The 23013-nt window shown below is 52.6% G+C and overlaps 9 protein-coding genes across 9 annotated transcripts; 5 read left to right on the forward strand and 4 right to left on the reverse strand.

The window, feature by feature from the left end:
- Nucleotides 1-93: 93 nt before the first annotated feature.
- Nucleotides 94-3563, reverse strand: BKA58DRAFT_187360 (uncharacterized protein). Its single transcript, XM_046165518.1, has 2 exons — nt 3231-3563; nt 94-3180 (listed from the first exon to the last, which is right to left on the reverse strand). The coding sequence occupies exons 1-2, from the start codon at nt 3424-3426 to the stop codon at nt 593-595; spliced, it is 2784 nt and encodes a 927-aa protein (XP_046023926.1). The 5' UTR covers nt 3427-3563; the 3' UTR covers nt 94-592.
- Nucleotides 3564-3586: 23 nt separating this feature from the next.
- On the forward strand, nt 3587-5630 carry BKA58DRAFT_429887 (triose-phosphate transporter family-domain-containing protein). Its single transcript, XM_046173049.1, has 2 exons — nt 3587-4269; nt 4320-5630. The coding sequence occupies exons 1-2, from the start codon at nt 3904-3906 to the stop codon at nt 5601-5603; spliced, it is 1650 nt and encodes a 549-aa protein (XP_046023927.1). The 5' UTR covers nt 3587-3903; the 3' UTR covers nt 5604-5630.
- A 642-nt stretch (nt 5631-6272) lies between these two features.
- BKA58DRAFT_440493 (ras family-domain-containing protein) lies at nt 6273-7261 on the reverse strand (the record flags this gene model as incomplete). Its single annotated transcript, XM_046173754.1, has 5 exons — nt 6273-6403; nt 6567-6647; nt 6723-7112; nt 7171-7183; nt 7241-7261. The coding sequence occupies 5 exons, from the start codon at nt 7259-7261 to the stop codon at nt 6273-6275; spliced, it is 636 nt and encodes a 211-aa protein (XP_046023928.1).
- A 311-nt stretch (nt 7262-7572) lies between these two features.
- BKA58DRAFT_429889 (uncharacterized protein) lies at nt 7573-11336 on the forward strand. The gene is made up of 5 exons (XM_046173050.1): nt 7573-7913; nt 8081-9192; nt 9397-10119; nt 10167-10582; nt 10634-11336. Exons 1-5 carry the CDS (start codon nt 7757-7759, stop codon nt 11085-11087), a joined length of 2862 nt encoding a protein of 953 aa, XP_046023929.1. The 5' UTR covers nt 7573-7756; the 3' UTR covers nt 11088-11336.
- Nucleotide 11337: 1 nt separating this feature from the next.
- On the reverse strand, nt 11338-13643 carry BKA58DRAFT_362178 (uncharacterized protein). Its single transcript, XM_046168803.1, has 3 exons — nt 13456-13643; nt 12547-13408; nt 11338-12497 (listed from the first exon to the last, which is right to left on the reverse strand). The coding sequence occupies exons 1-3, from the start codon at nt 13474-13476 to the stop codon at nt 11440-11442; spliced, it is 1941 nt and encodes a 646-aa protein (XP_046023930.1). The 5' UTR covers nt 13477-13643; the 3' UTR covers nt 11338-11439.
- Nucleotides 13644-15029: 1386 nt separating this feature from the next.
- On the forward strand, nt 15030-16603 carry BKA58DRAFT_187454 (uncharacterized protein). The gene is made up of 3 exons (XM_046165519.1): nt 15030-15356; nt 15409-15423; nt 15473-16603. The coding sequence occupies exons 1-3, from the start codon at nt 15180-15182 to the stop codon at nt 16532-16534; spliced, it is 1254 nt and encodes a 417-aa protein (XP_046023931.1). The 5' UTR covers nt 15030-15179; the 3' UTR covers nt 16535-16603.
- Nucleotides 16604-17785: 1182 nt separating this feature from the next.
- On the reverse strand, nt 17786-18800 carry BKA58DRAFT_411982 (heterokaryon incompatibility protein-domain-containing protein; the record flags this gene model as incomplete). Its single annotated transcript, XM_046172329.1, has 2 exons — nt 17786-17845; nt 17877-18800. 2 exons carry the CDS (start codon nt 18798-18800, stop codon nt 17786-17788), a joined length of 984 nt encoding a protein of 327 aa, XP_046023932.1.
- Nucleotides 18801-19447: 647 nt separating this feature from the next.
- On the forward strand, nt 19448-20731 carry BKA58DRAFT_429892 (uncharacterized protein). The gene is made up of 2 exons (XM_046173051.1): nt 19448-19719; nt 19775-20731. Exons 1-2 carry the CDS (start codon nt 19519-19521, stop codon nt 20612-20614), a joined length of 1041 nt encoding a protein of 346 aa, XP_046023933.1. The 5' UTR covers nt 19448-19518; the 3' UTR covers nt 20615-20731.
- A 219-nt stretch (nt 20732-20950) lies between these two features.
- Nucleotides 20951-22874, forward strand: BKA58DRAFT_429893 (uncharacterized protein). Its single transcript, XM_046173052.1, has 3 exons — nt 20951-22078; nt 22139-22414; nt 22464-22874. Exons 1-3 carry the CDS (start codon nt 21127-21129, stop codon nt 22688-22690), a joined length of 1455 nt encoding a protein of 484 aa, XP_046023934.1. The 5' UTR covers nt 20951-21126; the 3' UTR covers nt 22691-22874.
- Nucleotides 22875-23013: the final 139 nt, after the last annotated feature.

The following is a 23013-nucleotide window of genomic DNA, read 5'->3' on the forward strand; positions in this document are numbered from 1 at the left end:
CCGACGTGTCCAGGCTATATGGTGAAGAGTGCGGTTCTGAAGGCGGCTGGAAACAAACCTGGGGTTATTGGGCAAATGGGCAGATAATATGCAGAACGGAGGCTCGGTGCAGCTGGTTTGGAGACGTAAATGGCCAATGTAGATGCAGAGGCGATGAGGAAACAGCTCAAATGTGCATAAATCAGTAGGTCGCAGAGGGCGTTGCCGTAAGGAAAGGACGACAGTTGTGGGAAGAAGGAAGAGATTGAGGAGAGGGTGAGTAGGAAAGCGGGAGAAGCGGGGTGATGACAATAGAAGCTTCCGAAAGAGACGAGGTGAGCGCGAGTAGGTGCCCAGGTGGAAGGCGCATCGCGTCCGGACGCGTCGCACTCGTCTTCACCTCAGCAAACGGTAAGATTATTGTAGAAAGAGGAATCAAGGATACAGTATGTGCGGACCAGGTGACAAGATCGGTCCGCTCTATATCTCCACTCATTGCATTCATGTCGAAGCTCGTATAGCCTCACTCCCACACTGCAAGTTGATGAGACATACTGAGCCTTTGATATCCGCAGCTACCTACTACCTCTTCAAGCCTGGGCCTGCGCACCGCTCACCCACTCTCTATGACACTGCCGGGAGTAACCTTCCAGTCAGAGTCAAAGAAACCCATCGCTAAGACGCCTTCAATACCCTTCCATTTTGTGCTCTCACCAAAGACAACGAAATCGGGTTGGCCAACGCCTGTCAGCAGAGGAACGACACGGGATGCCTGTCGCAACCCCTCGTCATCAACACCCCACAGGACGAGCTCGAGACGCTCGCCTTCTAGTGGTCGTAAGAATGCTGCACCCCTAGCCTCCTGCCCGTACGTTTGGTCTCTCCCACGATAGTCGCGGATGACGATGCCAGAGTCGCCAAAACGAATTGGGAAGTTGCTTTCACTATCTTTGAGGCTAGCGCCAATAGCTAGAGTGATAATGTTGTTGGTGTATCTAGAAATGGCAGAGTCTGACAGGGAAGAGACGATGTTGGCGTCCGCTTGGAAGTACTGGTGTAAATTGCGTGAAGTCTGCAATGCAATGTACGAAGAATTGGGAGAGCCTGAATGCCTGATCGTGAATGGCCCGTGGGTGCGAAGAATAGCAGTCATGGAGCCCAGTTGCCGGCCGGTCCTTTCAGGTTGCGCAGAATCTGCAGTACGTGAGCCAATCTTCCAGCCTTCGTCTATCTTGTGAACACGAATGACAGAGTCGGTCATTGCTGTTTCCTCTACCAGTCTCGTTTCGTAGCCATCGATAATCACAGAGTCCTTCCAGAGGGCAGTATTGAACTCAAGTTCTCGTACGTTCGACGTCTTGATGATGTGTCCTCGGACACCGACCTTGCCATAGTGTCCTGGGTCTTCTAGTTGTTTGACTTGAATGCCGTTCTTACTCCCCGTGTCTCCAGGGTCGCCAACCATGATGAGAAAATGCTCCATTTTCCGAGGCAGAACATCTTTGTTCCTGGCCTGGGTGTAGTAGAAGTCTACCAATGCTGGCGTCGTCATGACCCCGTCGAACCAGTGGTTTGCCCCCGCTACTTCGTTGTAACTAGCTTTGGCTCCTGTAACTCCCGAACTGACTCCTGTGCGATACAGCTGCTCCGCAAGTAGGCGGCCATTATAAGCCGGAACGTTGTCATCAATCTCACCGTGCTGCTGTTGAACAGGAATTCCATGCGCGTTAGGCATGAGCATTTCATGTCGATAATTGTTTAGTGAGGCACTGATAACTGCGGTACGTCCTGGATCTGCAGGCTGCCATAGATGGTATGGCACATACACCTGAATACTGGCGTAGCCCGAAACTGGTGCTGCAGCAAGTACTTTATCTGGTCGGTGAGTCAGGGCATACCAAGTACCCTGCCCACCGTTGGAGTGCCCCGAGACTATCCAGCGGTCTGTATCGATATCGTATCCGGTCCAGTGATTATTTGTGATCCAGGTTGGAATCGCAGCTATTGCGGCTTCGACGTCGGCGAAGCCCCAGTTGTGCCAGTCATCGCCGGACCACGGCGTGACGCCTGTTGGGAACAGGACCCATGCACAGAGATCGGAAACGGGATCTAGAGCGCCAGTAACCTGGGGATTTTCCGCTTCAAGACCAGCTCCGTGCAGTTGCAGCAATAAAGGCAGCTTCGATTGTCCCGATGGGCATGTTGCGTTCTTGGCTGGAGGCCGAAGCATAGCATAGGAAGCTATGCCGCCCGGGTGGAGATAAGTGACCTTGTGAGGTCTGTAGAGATCTACATGGTTCAGTTCCTGGGACACATGTAGGGTGTTTTGACGTGTTCCACCGACGGACTGGTACGCGATGTCGTAGTCCAAGGATGAGGCGTTGTTGGTAGAGAGAGATGCTTCAAAGACGATGGGCCTTGTTTGACCCGAAACAATGGTGATGGACATGCGCGAGCCTTCGTACGTATCATAGTCGCCCTGGTTAGCAATATCAGTATCTTCGCGTAACAATGACTGAGCGCCTGTTGTCCACCCGGCGAAAGAGACGTGCGAGCTCACATCTGAGGGCTGAATGCTCAGGACCTCGATATCCTCTTCCCCAGTGTTCCTCAAATATACCGATCCAATTGACGAGGCAAGCTGTCCATTGACAACGTCAGACACCAGCATGCCAGGCTTCGCAAGTTCCAGAGACCCTGTGGTCTTTTGTACATCAACGACAACATCAATGGTAGGCTCCAGAATGCCTCCAAAAGCCCTGACATCGCGAGCTAGGCGAAGGTCGATTCTGTGTGAGCCAGGCTTAAGATGCAGAACAGGAGGTGCGTTCCGGTAGCTGTAGTAGTCTCCTCCAAAGTAGTGCTGGTCATCCACCCAGTATTCCAGGATGGCGTCCGTGTGCAGGATTAGATGTTGAGTCTCATTGCCGCCAACGATAAGTTCGCCTCGAGCCCAGGCCTGGTATTGTACAGCAGCCCACCCGTATACGACCTTCAGGAAATCCCAATCAACGTTGGAGTAGGCCACACTCAAGGAGGCGTTGGCCGAGGTAGCATCGTTCAAAGTCCGTACGGCTTGGGTGACGTTCCATGACGCGGTCCCGTTAGTAGGCAATGAGCTTCGAAACGTCGCATTGGGGTCATATGGGAGGTTTCTGAAGCCGCCGTAGTACTCCAGTGGATCGGCACCCCACGTGGCTTCTACACGTTGTTGGCATGTTGTTTCCGCGTCACCACGACCAATGACGTACCTCTTGTTCCAATCTGAAATGGCCCTAAGACGTGCCATGTGTCGTTGAAGGAAATCAAAGAGGCACTCTCCTGCCGGCTCACTAGGTGTAGTGGGGCAATGACCGGCCCATGTTCCGTAGCATGACCCAATTGCAACAGGAGGAAGATAGCACAGAATAAATACGGCAGCGACGGCCGACTCATCGGAACAGACATACTCGGGGTTGCACGAAACCTCGACACATGATGAAGAGCGAAAGAGGTGCTTTTGAAAAGGAACGTCGTTATCGCTGCAGAAGATCTATACCAGACATAGCAGGTGCGGAAGACATGGTAGTTCCCGAAGTCATCAACGGAGCTTGGCTGACGAGGGCTGGTGATTTGCTATCCCTGTCGGCTGCACGACGCCCGGAACGCGTATGTCACTAACCAGACAATTCTCCGCTAATTACGGATCTATTGCGACGCTTGCCTTCAACACCACGCTTCTTGGAATAATCCTTCTCGACGATCCACGGTACCCCACCATCGCTACCGCTGATTGTGCTAACCTCGTGCTCTTGCACGTTACAAAGGAGTGCGCCACTGTTCCGCGCATATAGCACCAAGCCGCCTGCAACATCGCTTCTTCCATCCCCATGGCGTAACGAATAGTTCGACGACACCCCTACCACCTTCCATCCCGCAGTCGCCATGACGCCTCCGTTGGCGCGGGACCCGAGTCCTAACGCTACCTTCAAGTTTCCCGCCTTCCAGCCCGATCTGCTCCCCACGCCCGAGGAAGACAACATCTACGGCCTCAGCTCGTCGCGGTCCGCCAGCCCCAGTCATGCAGCGCAGACAAACGGCAGCACGATACTAGGGGATAGGTGGCATCCGCGCAAAGAGGCTAGGTTCGGGGGCATGAATGGCTCCTCGTCGGGCTCTTCGAACAGACACGGAAGACAGAAGAGCCTCTCCGAAGCCTTCAGGACAATACGGACGCGAAAGGGCAGTGTCAGCCAGAATGCGCATGAACTCGCAGACGCGCTCAAGGCACCGCTGTCGCCCAAGCTCATTGTACGTCGCGCCATGCACGTCTCTGCATGGTCTATGGCTAACAGACGCAGGTGCTCTGCGGCGTGTGGTACATGACCTCCATCTTCACAAACATGTCCTCCAAGGCCATCCTGACCGCCCTACCGAAGCCCATCACCCTCACGACCGTCCAATTCGCCTTCGTATCTGGCTGGTGCTTGATACTCGCCATGTTCGCTAGGAAATTCCCGCGGTTGAAGCAAACAATGCCTTTTCTCAAGTACGGCATTCGCAGCCCATCTAGGGAACTGATCATGGCTACGCTGCCCTTAACGCTCTTCCAGATCGGCGGACACATTCTCAGCGCCGATGCTACGTCGAGGATACCTGTATCGCTGGTGCACACCATCAAAGGACTTTCGCCGCTCTTGACAGTCATGGCCTACAGCATCTTCTTCAAGATTCAATACTCGATACCGACATACCTCTCCCTTATCCCGCTTACTATGGGAGTCATATTGGCATGCTCGGCGGATTTCAACGCAAACCTAATCGGCCTTATGTCCGCATTCGCCAGCGCCATCCTCTTCGTCGTACAGAACATTGTCTCCAAACAGATCTTTAACGACGCCGCAGCCGCTGAGAAAGACGGTCTTCCTCCCAATAAATTTACCAAGCCAGACAAACTAAACCTCCTCTGCTACTCCTCCGGCCTCGCCTTCCTTTTCACACTCCCACTCTGGCTCTGGTCCGAAGGATTCACCCTCATCTTCGACTTTCTCCACGACGCCTCCATCGAACTATCAGACCACCCTGAAGCTCTGGATCACGGGCGGCTAATCCTAGAGTTCCTGTTCAACGGCACTTTCCACTTTGGCCAAAACATTGTAGCTTTCGTGCTACTATCCATGGTCTCACCAGTCACCTACTCCGTGGCCAGTCTAATCAAGCGCGTCTTCGTCATCGTCTTCGCAGTCGTCTGGTTCGGCAAGCCCATGACCAAAGTCCAAGCCTTCGGTTTCGTCCTCACATTCGTGGGTCTCTATCTCTACGACCGCACGCACGACGCCGCCAAAGCAGACAAACGCGCAAAGGCGCTGCAGTCCAAGAACAGCGGCTCGCTACTTCCCTTGGCAACGGACGTCAAGTCGCGGCCTGTTTTCACAGCTAGTCCGTCGTCCATGCAGGATCCAGGAACGTACTCCATGCCGGGCATTCACGAGTCACGAGATGAGAAGAAACATGATGATTCGGGCAGTTCGAACTATCGCAGGACTTCTGAGCAGGGCTCGCAGTACTTGCCTCCTGGGACGAAGGCGGAGGATACTTGGCGGCCTAATGATATGAATGGGAGAAGGGGCATAGGCGTTTCATGAGCATTTACGAATCTATTTGTTGTTCTTAAATGAATTTTGGGGCCGAAATCCGAGTGATGCATTGTTTTCATGAGTGGTCAGGAAGAGATGCTCGGTATGCGGATGGAGATGCGCAAAGGACCGATCTACATGCCGAGTGTCACTGGTCAAGTGCTCGATTTGCCGAGACGACCGACAGAGGGATACTAAGCCGTGGATCTACTTCGTCACATGTGATGCAACCGCCACTCCAGGAGTCTGCTGACGCGTCATCCCATCGTGACATTCCGATTGTACAGTCAACGACCATGGTGACTACGCGAGATAATCTGAACATGAGCTGACATTGCAATCACGCCATACATACAGCCACTATTCGCATTATCGCCTCCAGTCCCGAACCGAACAAAAGAGATGCTTCTCGCAGCATGCAAAACCAAGCAGAGACCCCGACACCTTTAGCCGAACAGACACAAAGCAGACATAAAGTGAGCGACTTCCTGGACGCCGAGTTTGGGCATTTGCATCATCTCATGTTGTTTCCCGCGCGTTAAACGTCAAGCACATTTGTATCGTAGTCCTGCTCGCTATATCCGAGCGTTCTCCCCTCACTGCTCCGCCAAAAAACATGCGTTGTAACCCGGCGCAAACAGTTTTTAGGTGAAGGGTATTTGTGGATTTCGTCGTCGTCTAGCAGCATCCCTTCTTCTGCTCCGCGTCGGCCGACTTGCTGATCTCGAGCACCTTGCGGTCGTTACCGAGGACTGGGCCGCTGCCTTCGCCTTGGTCGAGGGCTTTGCTTGAGACGATGCGGTAGATTTCTGGGTGGTGTTAGCAGCAGATCGTACTGGTGGCACTCGGCGTTGAAGACGCAAAGAAAGTGGCGGTGTAAGCACATGTCTATAAAGGCTATAGACTGTGACGCCAAACTTTGCGCCGACCACTGTATTTGCTGCGGGGTATTGCGTGGTGAGACGGGCGTACCTGTGAGAATGTTCTGGAAAGCAAGCTCGACGTTGCTGGCGTCCAAGGCGGACGTCTCGATGAAGGAGAGGTTGTTGTCGCCTGGAGAGTGTCAGCTTACGTCGTCTGTGAGAGACTATCTGGAAAACTGCCAGTGTCATAGAATGGTGCACGTACTTGCAAACTGCTTGGCCTCCTCTGTTGGCACTGCCCGCAGATGCCTCAAATCGCTCTTGTTACCGACGAGCATGATGACGATGTTGGAGTCGGCATGGTCGCGCAGCTCCTTCAGCCACCTCGTCACGTTCTCGTATGTCTGGTGCTTGCTGATGTCGTAGACAAGCAGAGCGCCGACTGCGCCACGGTAGTATGCGGAGGTGATGGCGCGGTACCGCTCCTGGCCTGCGGTATCCCAGATCTGGGCCTTGATGGTCTTTGCGTCGACTTGGATGGAGCGGGTAGCAAATTCGACGCCGATGGTCGACTTGGAGTCGAGGTTGAACTCGTTGCGCGTAAATCGACTCAACAGGTTGGATTTACCGACACCTGAGTCTCCGATGAGCACCACTGCGGGGGTTAGCGGGCGACGAGACCAGGACGAGTAAGGCGGGGGGAGAGGCGGTACCCTTGAAAAGGAACTACAGGCACCATGGTCAGTATGCAGAGCCCAGAGCTACTGTCGTACAGGGACTCACGTCATATTCGTCGTTCGCCATTGTTGCGGTAGGCAGGTGGGGAAGAGTGGCAGGTGGGCGGCGGTTGCACGTCTCAGTCGCTAATTCGGCGAGAGTCTCGGAAGCAAGGCCTGGATAGCGTTGGGGTATCAGGGCAAGCAGAAAGGCAGAGTCCGGTCGTCGTGGCGGGTGGAAGTGTCAAGTGCGCTATCTCGCTGCCTCGAGGAGTCGCTGCTCCACCAACAAAGCACCAGCCAACACTCAGGGCGAACGAGCCCATACCGCATCAGGTAAGCGAGACGCTACTCTCCGCGCCCTCACCTGCACCGTCACGCCCATGGTTGCCTGCACCACAGCAAACGAGTCGCCTTTCGCCAAATAGCGGCAGTAATCTAGGCTCTCCCTATCGCGTCTTGAACGACCACAGCGATCGGACGCGTGTCGGAAATTCAACTAACGCGTTGTATCAACATCCTTCCGCTGCTCTCAGCCAATCAGGGCCTTGCATCCTCACCCATCTCTACGGCTTTCGCCAGAATGCCATCGCGCCCTGTCGAAGACAATGAGGAAGTAGAGGAGACTTATGATGTGGAATGTATCTTGGCAGAAAAGTGGCAAAGTGAATGGGATATCGAGCCCTGCGAGAAGGGCATAAAGTACTTGACCAAGTGGGAAGGCTATCCACTTTCCGAGTAAGTCTATTTTGTATCATTGTCGAACCAAGCTAATCCGCTTTGAAGGAGTAAGCATTTTATTCCGTCTTTTATATATCTGGGCAATTTCTGGGTCACGCTCGCGACCCATACTCTACAGTCGCTCTACGTGTTTAAACATTCATTGCGTCTTCTTAACATTATGTAGGCACTTGGGAACCAGCAGCAAATTTCGATCTCGCCCAGACGGATCCAAAACTTCCCACAGCTCCAACCGCGCTGCAACTATGGAACCTGAAGAAAGCGAAAATGAGTGGGGTTGAATTCCGGAAGCTATGCGATCAAAATATAAGCAGATTCGAGGCAGCACTTCGAACAGCGGGCGATGAAGTTGTACCGCCCATCGAAGTTACTCTGGCAGAAAGAGAAGCTATAGACTCCAGTCAGCTCAACAACTTGTTCGTCGAAAGTCCCAGAAGACAGCCTCCAAAAGCGCGCAAGCCTCCTGTAGTGCAGTCAGACTCATCTTTGTCTTCTTCTGAAGAAGCAGAGTTGACGGATGACTCATTACTGGATGAGATCACGACGACCTCAAAGAAGACGAAGGACAAGTCAACTAGTGCAGACGGCGCTGGTACTGAGCGCCGGTCACGTCGAAAGTCAGCTCAGTCGTCCAGTACAGCACTGAAACATGCTGCAACCGTTCCGAAGCGGAAGTCAGCTACTAAGCCGAGCCCAGCTAAGCCAGCGCAAAACGAAGAGAAAAGAAAGCCTTCGCCACCGGAGGCAAATCCACGTTCTCGAACCGGACATGTCGACACGGTCCCCCCGCAACAGAGGGCGAGTAACACCAGTGAGCTTGCAAGCGCCGCTACAGGTTCTGCCACTATAACACCGTCCAGCGCAAGTTTCGGTACCGCAAAGAGATCGGTCTCATTTACTACGCAGCTCAGTCCTAGTAATACCACATCCGATACAGAGAAGAATCACGCCATCAAGTTCACGAACCAAGCCAAACCTCCACCCCGTCAGATCTCTGAATCGAACAAGACCCTATTCGGCACACTTCAACGACGAGGGGCGGCGAATAAAAAGTCTGCCAGGGAGGTTACACCTGATCCTTCGGCTCTACAGTTTGTCAATGCCCCACCTGGTACCGCTGTTTCGCTCCCGCGCGCACAACGCGATGATCTATACGGCCGTCGTGAGCCTAGACAAAGGCGACCCACAGAAGGTTCCGTCGATGACGCGCCTCTGAGGCGACAGTCTACTGACGGGAACGTGCCTTTGGAGGACTGGGAACATGACAAAATTCCACTGGTATGCTATTCTTGGAGACTTAGTAACAGTTGCCAAAAGGGTGCGCAAGAATGTCGTTTCATGCATAGACATGAGAATTCGAATGGTCGTGACTATCCCTTAGGGGATATGCAAGGGTTCATACCTGGTAAATATCGCAGGCCACCACTCACTTGTCCCTTTTGGCTGAATGGACCATGGGGGTGCAAAAGGTCTGCCGAACAGTGTAATTACGCTCACCACAACACTGGGTGGATAAAGCACGCCGATCCCAGAGTTCGCGATGTACAGATTGATCCTGAGAAGCGTCCGGAGTTCGATCGTGGAGAAAGTCAGCCTGAAGACAAGCACACCAAGAAGGCGTTGGCACCAAACAAACTTACTTGTTATTACTGGAACAAGGGCAAATGTAAGAAGTCCGACCAGGACTGTGCCTTTCAACACTATGATACAGGTATCGTTGCGGACGGGCCATATGATGCCCATCAGAGGTATGCCCCACCAGTGGATAGATCTGATGGGTCTGTCGATATGGACATCGATGATGTTGTCCAACCGGACGTTGCCGATGAAGTAACACGTTCCCCTTCTCCCATGCCATTCGAACAACCGCAGCAACGTTCATTCCAGCCGCCGCCACTTCCGCCACCTCCACCCATGGAATTTCCTCATGTCGAAATCACATGCACAGAGCTGCAAGCGAGAATAAGCTCATTCAGTAAGCTCGACTTCCAAGACATGTTCGCAACCAACGATAGTGAAACGACCATCGATCCGGTAGAAAAGAGGGCTTTCTTGTTCTTTCACCCTGAGGATCACTTTGTGGAATTGGAAGTCATCGCTCGATGGCTGTTAATGCATCATGTCCAGGTCAGCAGTGCAAGCTATACAGGCGGATGGGCGGATTTCCAGCAACAGGTCCTGAAAGGAGGCACGGGTATCATCATCGTGCGTATCATACACTCCGTGGAACACAAAAATACTAAGCAGAATAGGCACATCCCGACTTTGAGTACTTCACAAGTATCCCAGGATTCGGCCAAGTTCTCCGCAGAGGAGTGCGTCTCTGGTCTATCGGGCTTCAACCAGGTATCGAATACGATTATGCTTCAGATGAAACTCCCGTGCTTCGGCATGATCGTATAGAAATCTTTCCGGTGGGTGGATTCATCTACATCACGGACGAAGTTTTCGAGACGATGCCAAAACATGCTCTGTGCATCATCAAGCTCTTCATGGCGAAAATCAAGAAGCTCAAGGAGCTCGCAGGTCCATCAGCTCAGTTGCCAGAGATTATTGAGAACAGCCTGCTCTGGCGTCTGTGTGTCCGCCCGGAACTGATGGAGCATCTATTTGCCTACTGTGAAGATCAAGCAACAGAGCTCCAAGCTGAGGATACTGATGTACAGAGGTTCGTCCACTACACTTTGAATAACTGAATCTATCGCTGAACATGAGACAGTTGCGCAAAACTCTACTCTCTACTCACAAATCCCAACATCATCGAGCAAGACAGTCCCGACACCCCCCTCAGCCTAAAAGCCGATAAACACCCCATCCTATCCGAGCGCCGCGCCGTCGCCGAATGCGAACCCGTCGACTACTTCAACACACTCAAGCGTAGCCAGGAAGCCGCGAATCTGAACATGATACGCTATTACGCCGGACTGCAGGTCGATATGCGACGCGACTACCGCCACTTCTACGTCGTGCATACCGAGCCAACGGCGTCGTATGTGAAGGAGTGGAAGCAAGAGATCCAGAGTATTGCTGAAGTCATCACACCTGAGCAGTGCATCAAGGAGTTTAAGAAGAGTGGGCAGGATAGCATGTTCAATTTCTTTGAGGATGTGATGGCGGGGGATATGGGCGGGAATGGAGCAGATAAGGACGGTGCCGCGACGCGTGCAGGCTAGGGGCCTACGCATGGTTCTTAACACGTCCAGATGGAGCGTGCTGAGTGGTGGAAAAGAGCTCAACAAATTCTTTCACGAAAGTCGTGTCGGGCGGTATGAAGTCTGGCGTGTCTTACGAGACTAGGTCAAGTCACGTCCCCATATCAGACACGATCTCACGATAGCATTTCCGCTTCGTCCTCCTTGTAATCTGATACCCTATGATAATAGTAAACCACTTAATACATTTGATAAAAACGATCTATGAACTCAAAGATCTTTCAGTCACTACCCAGTCATCAAAATACACAGGACACGGAGAAAACAAGCTGGGTATCATTCAACTGCTTGCAAACCTAGAGCATATATACATCTACTTCTTCTTCCCCTTGGTCTTATCCACAACCTCGACCCAATTCCTCTGCACCCCCCTCTTTTCCAATGCCTTCATAACTGCGTCCTTCTGCGGGCCCTGCACCATAACCTCCATAACCGGTGCCTTGGGACTGGACCCCTGCAACTTATCTACACTCGTACTACCGGCACACGTCTTCCTCAGCTCATCAGCAAGCGGCTGCGGCGAAATGTAATACGGCTCCAGCCCATGCACTTTCGTCACAGTCTTATTGCCGCTGCGCGTCTCAAGCGTGATTTGAATTTTAGGTGGTGCACCGGCTTTAGGCTTCGCGTCAGAAATGTCGGCGTCGTTGCGGATTATGGCGTGGAAGGGGGAGGAAGCGGCGACCATGCGTTCGGCTAGGGCGTCGCGCGGCATAGCTCCTGAGGACAGGGCGGCGTTGTCGGCGGCTGAGGAGCCTAGGAGGGCGTCTGCGAGTTGCGGGTTTATGCGAATGAGGCGCTTGTTCTTGGGGTCGATTAGGTTCTCGGCTTCTATGTAGGCGATGAGGAGTTGCTTTAGCTCTGCGGGCGTGTAGAGACCGCGGGGGTCAGCTTTGGAGGCGTGAAGGATGGGGGCTAGTTTCTCTTTGGGTCGGAGTACAGAGACGAGCTTGAGCTTTTGGCCTACGGAGGACTCGGCGGATAGGGGCGCGGCTGGCTTGCCGTTTACGCTCGCTGCGGTTGGGGCATCTTTCTTCGGTAGCCGGTAGGGAACGAATGATTCGATTTGGCGGTCCTTGAAGTCGATGTCCAATACAACGACCTCATTGCCGTCGCGGTCTTTGCACTTCAGGATCTGTTGCTTGTCGAGGTACCGGACGAACTTTCTCAGGTTCTTCCAACTTGTCTTTTTGATTTGTAGTGAGGCGGTTCGCGCAGGGGTGTAGGTGGGGAGGAAGGGCAGGACGAGCGTAGACATGACATTTGTTTGCGAGATGGGGAAGTCGAGGCCGTAGGAGGGATGGCCCTTGTTGTGATCCATATGGTAGCGGACACCGTACAAGAAGGCATTCTTGAAGGCTTCATCGATTTCTGGAAGTTGTTAGCTAGTGGTCGGTGTGAGTGAGTGTGGGAAGCATACCCTTGGTTGTAAGCTCTTTATCTTCAAGGACATCGATGAAGTCGTTGTTGGATGGCGCATCTTCGCCTTGTACGCCCTGTGCTTTCTCCGCCTCTGATCGTTCAGTCGGGGTGGCATCGAGAGTAATACCGCCTTCCTCGTCGTCCAAATCCACAGCTGCCGTGCGTTCAGCGAGGCTTGCCTCTTCGCCGTTATCGTCATCCCAACCCTGGAGGATATCAGGAGGCTCAGTGCCTGCCTTGCCTGTCGAGCTCCAAGACCATAGTTCATCGCCTGCCCAGTGAAACGTCGACACAGCCATACCCTTGGTACCCTGGACTTTGCCCAACGCGCTTACGTCGATGACGCACTCGCCAATCGCCATGGGTACTGTCGGTGCTTCGAGGCTTGCAATGGCAACGATTGCGCCTTTTGTCGCTTTCTTGGGGAAAGGCGGGCCTCGCTGTAGGCCAGGCGTCATCAGGTCAGCACCACCTTGCATCTTCTCGACTACGACGAGCGGCGTGTATAGCAATGGGACTATCCGTGGGTTGTGCCAGAGGGTATAGACGGTAGGGTACATCTTGTCACCCACCTTCGCCCACAATACCCTCTGTTCCCCGCTGGTACCCTCATGGCTGCCTACGTATATTGTCCCCGACACCTGCTTGAGGTCTGGCCCCGCGGTTGTGGTGAAGCGCGCGGAAAGGGCATTCTCTGGGAGTAGCGACTTTCGCAGTGCTGTGAGGCCGGCGGTCGAAGAAGCTGCCTTATCTTCAGGATTTGCGTCGGCATCTACGGGGATGTCTATGCCAAAGTCGGCGATGATCTGGTCGGCAGTCCTGCGGCGGTCGCTCGACTTGAGGGGGGAGAGGGGCTTGATCTAAGGGGCGTTAGTCAGTGCAGCGTATGTGCGAGATTACAACCTACAGTTGGTTTCTTTTTGAACATGTTGAACTTGTATGCTTCTGCTGCAGTTGTTGGATGTCGTGGGCAAGGCTGGAGCTCTGCGCGCTGGCCGCAAATAATGTTTGACGCGGCGATTCTCTATGACTTCAGCGGGGCAGCTAGCGCGTTTCCCCAGCCTTGCCATGCCCTTGCCATGTGCCTCAAACGGCAGCATCACAATGAGTCGAACATCCTCATGCTGACTACGCAGTGCTACCTTTGCAACACACTCCGTCATATGCGCCGCTTTGTTTCTTCATGTTCTCGCCCTGGTCCATGCAATGAAAGTCTGTGTTGATCATGCATCCAATGTCCACGGATGGCCCAGAGACCCGGTCGTCACTTTAGACTTCTGTTGCCGGCTAGGCAGTTATAGCCGCCAGTATAGCATTTGGACCCGAAGCTACTTTTTCCATGGTTGGGCTTCTGATGACACCTGCGAAATTAATCACATCTGCTGGCGCGTGCTGGCCTCATCTGTCGATCCTGAAATCTAGAGGCTGTCTAGCGGCCAGTCGACCTTCTGCTTTACTTGGTCAGCCGGAAGGCGTCAGTGACGATGGCATGCAATGCCTCATTGTTTACAGACCATTGTCCCGTTTGCGCCTGGTACTGCGTCAGCTGCATCGTCGGGACGCGTCTTCGCACCATAACAAGCTGTTCACAGCCTCCGGATAATACCATCTCACGTCGGGTACTCCATAGCCCTCTGTCGCAAGCTGAAGCGCAATGTTTTCCCTCTTGCGGTCGTTATACTGTCACGTTACAGAGCCGTTCTTTGTCCCATTTGAAACATTGTCCCTTCTGAAACGCACTCTCTGAGATACTGCCACACCGTCATCTACAATCTAGTCGCGCTGCCACCAAAGGTAGACAGCCTCGCACACGAAACACACACCAAAACTGCAAGGAGATGAACAACGTAGATAGACTTCAATCCCAGATTCCAGGACGCTGGCCCAGCCTGTTGGGTCCCATGTCGCTCACCCGCCGCAGCATCCATGCAGCTGGCAGCAATCGACGTCGACGGTAGCCACTTCTGGTCAAGGCGTGCGACTCTTCAATTTTTAGCCGTCCAGGCACCAGAACGCATGCGGCCGTTGCACGGTACACGGTTCCGTGCTGACATTGACCGCATCGGCAACAACTGGTTCTCGCGCAAATTTGCGCATCCAATCCATGCCTCAGTATTCCATTGCGGTAGTCATGCTGCAAACACTGCAGTCGTTCGTGGCGGCGGCGCGTCAGCGAAAGACTTGCTGGGCCGGCCAATGGCTCTAGGCCTCGGTGCAAAGTCGACAACGGCTGGCTTATTCACAGCTTCACCAAACACCTCTTGGCCCGCGTGGTGCCAATTGCCGACTGGGCGCCACCGCCATGATTCAATCACACTATGCCTCCCTTAGGCAAAGCACCATTACGCATGGACTCGGCCCCCGGAGCCTCCAGGATGACCACCGTCCGTAAATGTCAAGGCGAGATGCGGAGAACTGACGCGCCACGAGAAACGCCCAGCTGCGCCCGTTCGTTCTTGTACTCATTCCCCGTCTTCTCCTCATAAACCCATCGTTGTCGCTCCCACTCACGCCTGCCATGGTAAAAGTGTTGAGATCGAATTTGAAGCTTTTCGCGTTGTGACATCACAGCACGCTTCTCGGCATCTGCCCCGGCTTTCGGAACCGACCTTCGAAAATTCTGCGAACACCATGAGTCCCATACCCGACATCCAGCGCAAATGGACGGAGGGTGAGGTCGTACCCAAGCCCAGCGACCCGGAGGAACTCATCTTGGAAGCATGGGCGCAAGGTTATCTCGTGGGTTCGCTCATCATTATGGCGTTCATCACGTTGGCAAACATGAGGCGCGGCGTGCTGTTGCACAAGGTTAGTAGTAGAAACCCTCTTTAAGCAATGACCACCGCTGACAACCATCTAGTTGATTTTACTTGAAGTGAGTCCACATTTACGCATCTGCTTACATCCATACTGATCAAGTCCAGCTCATCCTTGGTATCTGGCAGGGATTCTGGTTATTCTTCCCCAGCCCAGTTCACGCGTGGTGGCTCTCCGTCGCCGCCATCTTCCTGAACGCCTCGTGGTCTCTGCATAATGTCATTGCCTGGATGAAGATCAAGCCCTTCCTCTCAAAGCCCGTCAGCTATATTTTCATCGGCACTGTAGTGCTTGTTCAACCGTACTGGGTTGTGGAGATTTACGCCAACTTCGCTTACTTTCATGGTGTCAACAAGACGTTCCTCCACACACGACCATATGAGGCGCTCTGCCGCGATCCCTGGTGGATCCTTACCACCATCTACCTTTTCTGGGTCATCAAGACACAATACGAACTGAGTCTCAAGGAAATCATACGCATCTCGCCGCGTTTTGGTATCATGCTGTTGTCCATGTTGCTCAGCATAATCTTCATCGTCTTGGACATCTCAACGGTTACCGAGGCTATCAAACTTCCAGGAGCCACAGGCATCAACCCCTTCTGGAAATTTGCATTCGTCTTCAAGTGCCTGACGGACTCTGTCGTTCTCGACGATTTCAAGGTGGCGCTCGACCGCCTGCGAGCTTTCCGGATCAGTCGACTAGGCAGCTTCTCGGGCGACCCGAGCGACAGTCGGAGTCGTAACGACAACAACCTCGTCGCCACATGGGAAGAGATGGAGAGGGAAGCAAACGCGCTCCAGAACGTGCGCAGTCCAGACGGCGACTACATACATCCCAGCAACTTCCCACTGAAGCCAAAACGTGCGCGAAGGCCTCAAAAAGACTCCGTCATGTTCCCCAACCAGCCGGAATACCGAGACTCAAACGCTGGGCTGGATCCAGAGGATATCGTACCCAGCATGTTAGGCGATGGCCCTACGGGAGCGGATGCACAACCCGTGCAGAAGAAACAACATCAATTTATTGACGACATGGTCAATAGTAACAGCAGAGACATGGCTGCGGAGAAAGACTATGCTGAGGCGATGAGAGACATGCAGCGAGATAGTGTCTCAACACCCCAACGAACGAGCGAATCACCCCGTCGACCACCGCCGCCAGGCTGAGTGCACAAGCAACTTTCGAACACTCAACACGATTCCAAACGAACGAGACATCAGTAATCACGAACGGGCTGACGTCCTTACGGTCGGCGCATCTACGGACACATAATACCCCTACCCATGCGATGCACGAGCACGCCTCACGCCCCACGCACGATCCATCCTTGCACATCCCCAAGGTGGTTGTACGCAGCGTACAGGCATGGCCCCACGAGAAGCCCCACGGGTTTGGGGCAGTGATAGAAGGAGCCTGGGGCTCGCAATTGCGGAATTGTGTTAATGACGACCGGCATATTGGAACAAAAAGGCGTTTTGTACATGCTGGCAGGCATTGGGCCGAATCGGCCCTTATCTATATACCCATTTGCTCTTTTCTTTTTTTTTGTTATGGGTGTGCTGTTGCATATGTAGTAGGAATATACATAAATTAACACAACTCCTCATGTGGATTTTTTGAGAAGGATGTGATGCGCTTATTGATTCGCATTATCTCATCGGTATGTTGCGGTAATTCATGCAAACTCATCTTCGTTCTCATGTACTTCTCCTACGAGCCTCCGGTTTGCGAATCCGATATCGACCCTTCTTCCGAGTAAGGACCTTTTCTCCACACCAAGGTAGACACGTTCTCTTTGAATTCCTTCTCGGTGTGGTTTGTCATATACAAGCAACCGTCCTCGCTGGTATTCACATTTTTCAACGGCAAGTAGGGGCTCCAATGCATGTCTTTGGCGAATTGCGGAACGCTTGAACCGATCTTCTCTCCACAACAATGCTCCAAAGCTGTAGCGACATGACGGTCGTTAAGACTACAGAACACTGTTTCCACTGGTACTGCCAAGGCTTTTCCCCATCGAAGAGTAAGTCTTACGACGAACCTGGCGTGCTCATCGTTGGAAAACATCATGTAGAATACAGTGCTGTGCGGCCCAGAGCACATGAGTGCGAGCTCCTTACGGCCGTCGGGAAAACAGACCATAACCGGCGGCCACGAGTCTGAAAACCAGTATCCCGTTTCGCGGGTGAATGGGACATACACTTTGTTCCTGACGTAATGATTCATGTTCAAGCGACTTCTTGGGCTGAGTCCGAAACCCAATAAGAGACTTTTTGGGGCGTTAATATCGTGTGACCGGGAGTAGTGGACTTTCCAGTCGTGATGCGCGACGTATATTTGTTTCCTTTTGCCAGGCCGAGCTAAGCGCTCACTGAAGCTTCTTTCGGAAACCAGAATGGGCGCGCAACCGCTGGCTCTCACAAACAGATCTTCTTTGTATTGTTTGAGTACAATGCCCATGTGTAAAAAGTGGTAGTCTTCATCCATCATAGTTTCTGTGATGCTCACCCAAATCTTTTCTCGAGCATCGATCAGAAACATGAGAAGCTCGATGTGTAGGCCATGCCCTGTCATGGTAGAATGTGTTCTCGGTGCCCGCCGTTGGCGAAAGATGGTTCGATTGGGATACCTAGAGAATGCTGCTGGTGACTTTGCCAGAAGCGTGCCTTGCACACAGGGAAGCTTGTATCCCCAACCCAGCAAACTTATGTCATCCGAACCGCTTAAGACAGCCTCCTGAAGCCGGAAAAAAGCTTTGTATCCCTCTCCGTACAGTAATGGCATGTTGATATCCAGCAGACCCAGTAGACAATATGCCTCATCCTCTACCCGGGTCGTACTACGTCCCGCCATCCATGAGAATTTACATGCCGCTGATGCAGAGCGAAGAGATACCCTGGACTGCAAGTACTTTTCGTCAATTGCTGTAATAACGCTGAGGAGATGAATCCACTCCTCGTCAACTGGATGCATAGGCGAGATCAACATCCAATTGGTGTCGTAAAACAGGACCATTCCTGGAGCAATAAGTTCCTGCAAGGTCCATCCTCTAGTAAACCATCGGCTCTTACGAAAGGCAGAGTCGTTCTCGTAGACATCTGATCCGGATGGCACATCCTGCAAGTAGGCATAGCACACCTTGGAGTGTTCATACCAGCGATACATGGAGTTTATGGCTTCTGAAAGCTCCGCGCTGCTTGTTTTATCAATACAGCACGTGTCGACCCATACCCAGGCTAACCCGTCCTTGATCGCCTGCTGACAACATCCTTCTATCTTGGCGTAGCCTTGCTTCTGTTGGTGCCCTTCTCTTGACAAGTCTTGTAGTATAACTTCTTCATTTCCCCAGGTATGCGATAGGATTGCATACGGAGGAATAGCATCACCGAAGAACTCCTCCAGCTGTCGTGTGTTGACGTTGAGCAGTCGCATACCTAGGTAGCTTAGACGTCGCCCACAATGCCGAGGCTGAGTCGCCTTCAAGCGTGCTGTGTATTCGTGATTGAAATTGGAACAGAAGTGAAGCCACCGCACAGCGATTAGTCGGCAGAAATTGAACAGTGTCTTGAAGCAGAGATGCGCATGTAGGAATCTTAGGGGGGGATTAATGGCTGGATCGGAAGCCCGTAGGAAAGCGCGCTTGTTGCTGCATGGAGGCTGACCCGCAGCCACATGTTCTTGATCGGGGTGCATGCATCGCGCACCTCTACTACCAATAATCAACACACAAAACCGTCAAAGCTGATGATTGTTGGCAAGATGGAATTTGTGATGTTCATGGTGATATCTCAAGACTTGTACGCAGGAGAGCTGCCTGGATGTAGTCCCAAAAGCGGTAATGACGGCTTGGGCTCGGTCAAATGCGCTGTACATTCTCGACACATGTCGCTGAGAAGACAAAGTTTAACTCGCTGAGCTATACCGGCGATGTGGTGAGTATCCTCAAGTAGGTCAAAGTTGCGAATCGAGGATGCGGATCTGCGCAGCTATCCACATGTTCTCAAGTGCGGAACATTCCGTGCCTCGGCTCGCGATTAGGAAGGGCACCTGAACCTTCGCGAAGGGGCAGAGCGTCGTATGCTGACGCTGATTGTATAATAACGTGTCCATCCCTTGCTGTCGCTCAATAGACTGATAGCCATCTTCTGGTATGGTCACAATGGCGCAGACGGCTAGTATCGTCGTTGCGGGCGCGTCAATGGCAGCACTCGTGTCGCAACCTACTATGAGAGGCAACCTGATGGCTACGCTGGCCAAATGGACAGGCTACAACGCGCCTGGTGGTCTATGGAGGATAGCTGCGATACTTCTTGCATTGGCAAATCTCAAGAATCTGCCATTTGTCTGGCATGTACGTATTTGGCAGAGCGACAGGATACGCGACTTCGAGCTGACGATATTCATAGCTACGCTTCATCCGCGCCCTGTTCTATCAATTGTATTTCCAACCGACCCCGATCCCTCCGCATGCGCTCTTCCAACCGATCATAACCTCGACGCGTACCACGTTCCTCGAGACAGATTACAACATGCACAAGTCCAACAGCACATACTTTAGCGACATGGACATATCCCGTACACACCTCTTCACTGCGATCATTCGCAACGGTATAAGAAAGAATAGTCGTCTAGGTGGCGCCAAGAAGAGCGCTGTAGCAGGGGCAGTAGGGGCAACTGAGGGCACACGGGGCAAGCATTACATTGCGCTGGGAGGCATAAGCTGTCTGTTCAAGAAGGAGATCCTTCCATACAAGAAGTACGAGATGTGGACAAGACTTCTCTGTTGGGACAAGAAGTGGTTCTATCTTGTTACACACATGGTCAAGCCTGGCATGGCACAACCAGAGAGCTGGACACTGCAGCCTTGGAAGAAGTCCAAACTAGCCAAGGACGTTGATGCAGAGAAGCTCAAGAGCGCGATATATGCCACTGCGATTGCAAAGTATGTCGTCAAGCGAGGCAGGATCACGGTGCCACCGGAACATGTGCTGGTCGATGCCGAAATGGTGCCCGCAAAGCCAGAAGGCTGGGTCTACCAAGAAGCAGTGACCGAAGAACACCCGTCGAATGGCGATATCCTGCCCAAGGCTGTAGAGGCGAAGGATTGGAACTGGGACGTTATCGAGGCAGAGCGACTAAGGGGCTTGAAAGTCGCTGAGCACTTTGCGGCTATGGACGGCATGCATGACTTCTTCGATGGCGGAAAGGAAGGAGTTTTAGGAGAGTTCGCGGATTTGCTGTACTGATATGGGGTCGATGTGATTAGACCTAGGAGAGCTTGATACCCTAGATTTGAATGTAGATTTGGATCGTAGAATTGCGAGACTACTGCATCGCTGGTCTTATCTTGAATACAAAGATTTAAAAATATATTTCCTTGGCTTAATCATCTCACCCGCATTCACGAGGCAGTGTCGCGGGTAGCGGGCGCTAGCGTCGCGCTAAGCCACTGGGGTACCTGCAGTGCCAGCCAACCTCGAGCGCTGCCTTTGACAATCACCGGTCACCACATGCAGTGGGGGCCGTATTCCGCTCAGGCTCAGCCTTGTGGCTTCCAGCTTTTGATCTCTCCATGCAACTAACCAAATCCACTGATCAGCAGGGCACAGCTCATTACAAGCATTCCACCCAACATATTGTTTCGACCTGTTACAAGCAAGCCTGGTCGGGTTCAGCCTGGCATCCACGACACCCACATTCAGCCCACAATTGACGTTCAGATTCACGATATCCTCATCCAGTCGGCGCTTCAGCAGTCATGGCCGCGACATCAGGCGCTGCTGCATATGGAGGAGGCCCCGATATGATCTATATCGGAGAGCTTTACGAAAGCATATCTCGTGGTCCACCAGGCATAGAAGCCAGGAAGTTGCTGATCGAACATTATATCGCGGTCGGCAATGAATGGCTGGAAGGTGCATTAGATGAGGCCAAGAAGCTGCAGGGATTAGCTCCAACAGACCCAGACGTCGCCAGGTTCTTGAAGATTCTCGAGAAGACAGCAGAGCCTCCAGCGCCCGAGAAGAAGGCAGTCAATTCAGTCCACGCACCCTCTGCGCAATTCGAAGGCGAAAATTTGAAGGACTATCGATTCACGGCGAAACCGATATCGAAACGTGGATCCAAACGGTCGGACTTCATCTTAGGCGAATCAGTAGATGACCTAGATGACGAACAACGAAACCTGGCTACTGGGTACCGTGACATACGTGCCAAAGCAACATATGTGTTCGCGAATCTGCTGCGTCTACAGACCCTCCAGAAGAAGGCCGGTTTGCCCCAATCGAGGAACCTCGCTAAAGTCCATCTTATGGCGGACGGAAGTAACGGGGCCGTGTACAGTGGAATGCGGCCACCTGTAAGTGCTCGATCTGTGGCGCGAAACATCAGGGACAAACCAAAAGAGGCCACGAACCTGGTCATTGCAGATCTGGAAGCCATGATCAAATGGGTGCGCGCACCATATGGCACACCCTCGGGCGCAAGTATCGATACCATTCGTGATACTCTGGTCAAACGCCGAAGCGCGATCGATTCGACACTTCCTGATGGGCTCAAACTTCATTGCGAGCTTGGCTTCATGCACGTCGAACATGAACATCTCGAAAGGAACTACGTCAATGACGAGACTATGCTTGGAGATGCGATCAAAGACATCGCAAGAGAGGACTTCTATGTGACCGAGGACAACTATGCGTGGTCAATGGATGGTATGTGATTTCCATGTACGAATTATGATGAGACCCATACTAACTTTGTGCCAACCTTAGAACTTGTTCAGGCTATACAGGCAAATGGCGGTGTACTCCGCAATCCTCTTAGCAGAGAAATGTTTACTCCGAAAGATGTCAAGGGGATTCTCCTACACCCAACAGGCAAGTCTCTTGCGGCTTTACGAGTCGAGCAGCGTGAGATGTCCAAGGGCGTGCGGATGGAGACAATCATACAAATGGAGAAGCTCTCAGCGATATTGCTAGCAGATCAAAGTAGCGACACGCTGCCCAGTCGCAAAGCAGTAGACGAGTTTCTGCTATACATTGCAACTCGTAAGTCATTCTTCAGCATGATGGCGACCAAGCAGCTCATGTGAAACAGTGCCAGATCTTGAGCAAAAGGCAATCGCAGGTCTCAAGTGTCCTGCCAAAGACTCTCACACCGGACAGTCTTATGACTGGTCTATTGGCGAGGCGGTGAAGGATGCGAAAGGCAACCTTGTATGTTTTCACAAGACAGGCGACTTCATTCAGCAAGCCGCCGCGCATTTACGAAAGAACCGGGGTGTCGCTCCTGACACCGACGAAGGTAACTGTTCACTTATGTAATGGTCAGTAGCAGCTTCATGAGCTCAAGTAAGTCAGGACTCTCTGTGCATCTCGCAATAGCGATCCATCGCATTCCGGAGGTATCAGTGTTCATGTCGATCATAAGTCGTTGCAACGATGTTTGCTACCCTCGGGCAGATTTGCGGCTAAGACCCCTAGATCGTACAATTCACAAGGCATTTTCATACTCCGATCGCTCGATCAACTTTGCCAGATATCTTTCGTCGACTATCCTTTACTTTGAATTGCTATCTCCGTCGCTTCGCTTACCGCTGTCTAGTACCATAGTTAGCCTACAGGGTCGCTACCGCACTAGCCGGTTT

The sequence above is a fragment of the Alternaria rosae genome, assembly GCF_020736505.1.
Source record: "Alternaria rosae strain MPI-PUGE-AT-0040 chromosome Unknown BKA58scaffold_6, whole genome shotgun sequence".
Lineage (NCBI taxonomy): Eukaryota > Fungi > Ascomycota > Dothideomycetes > Pleosporales > Pleosporaceae > Alternaria > Alternaria rosae.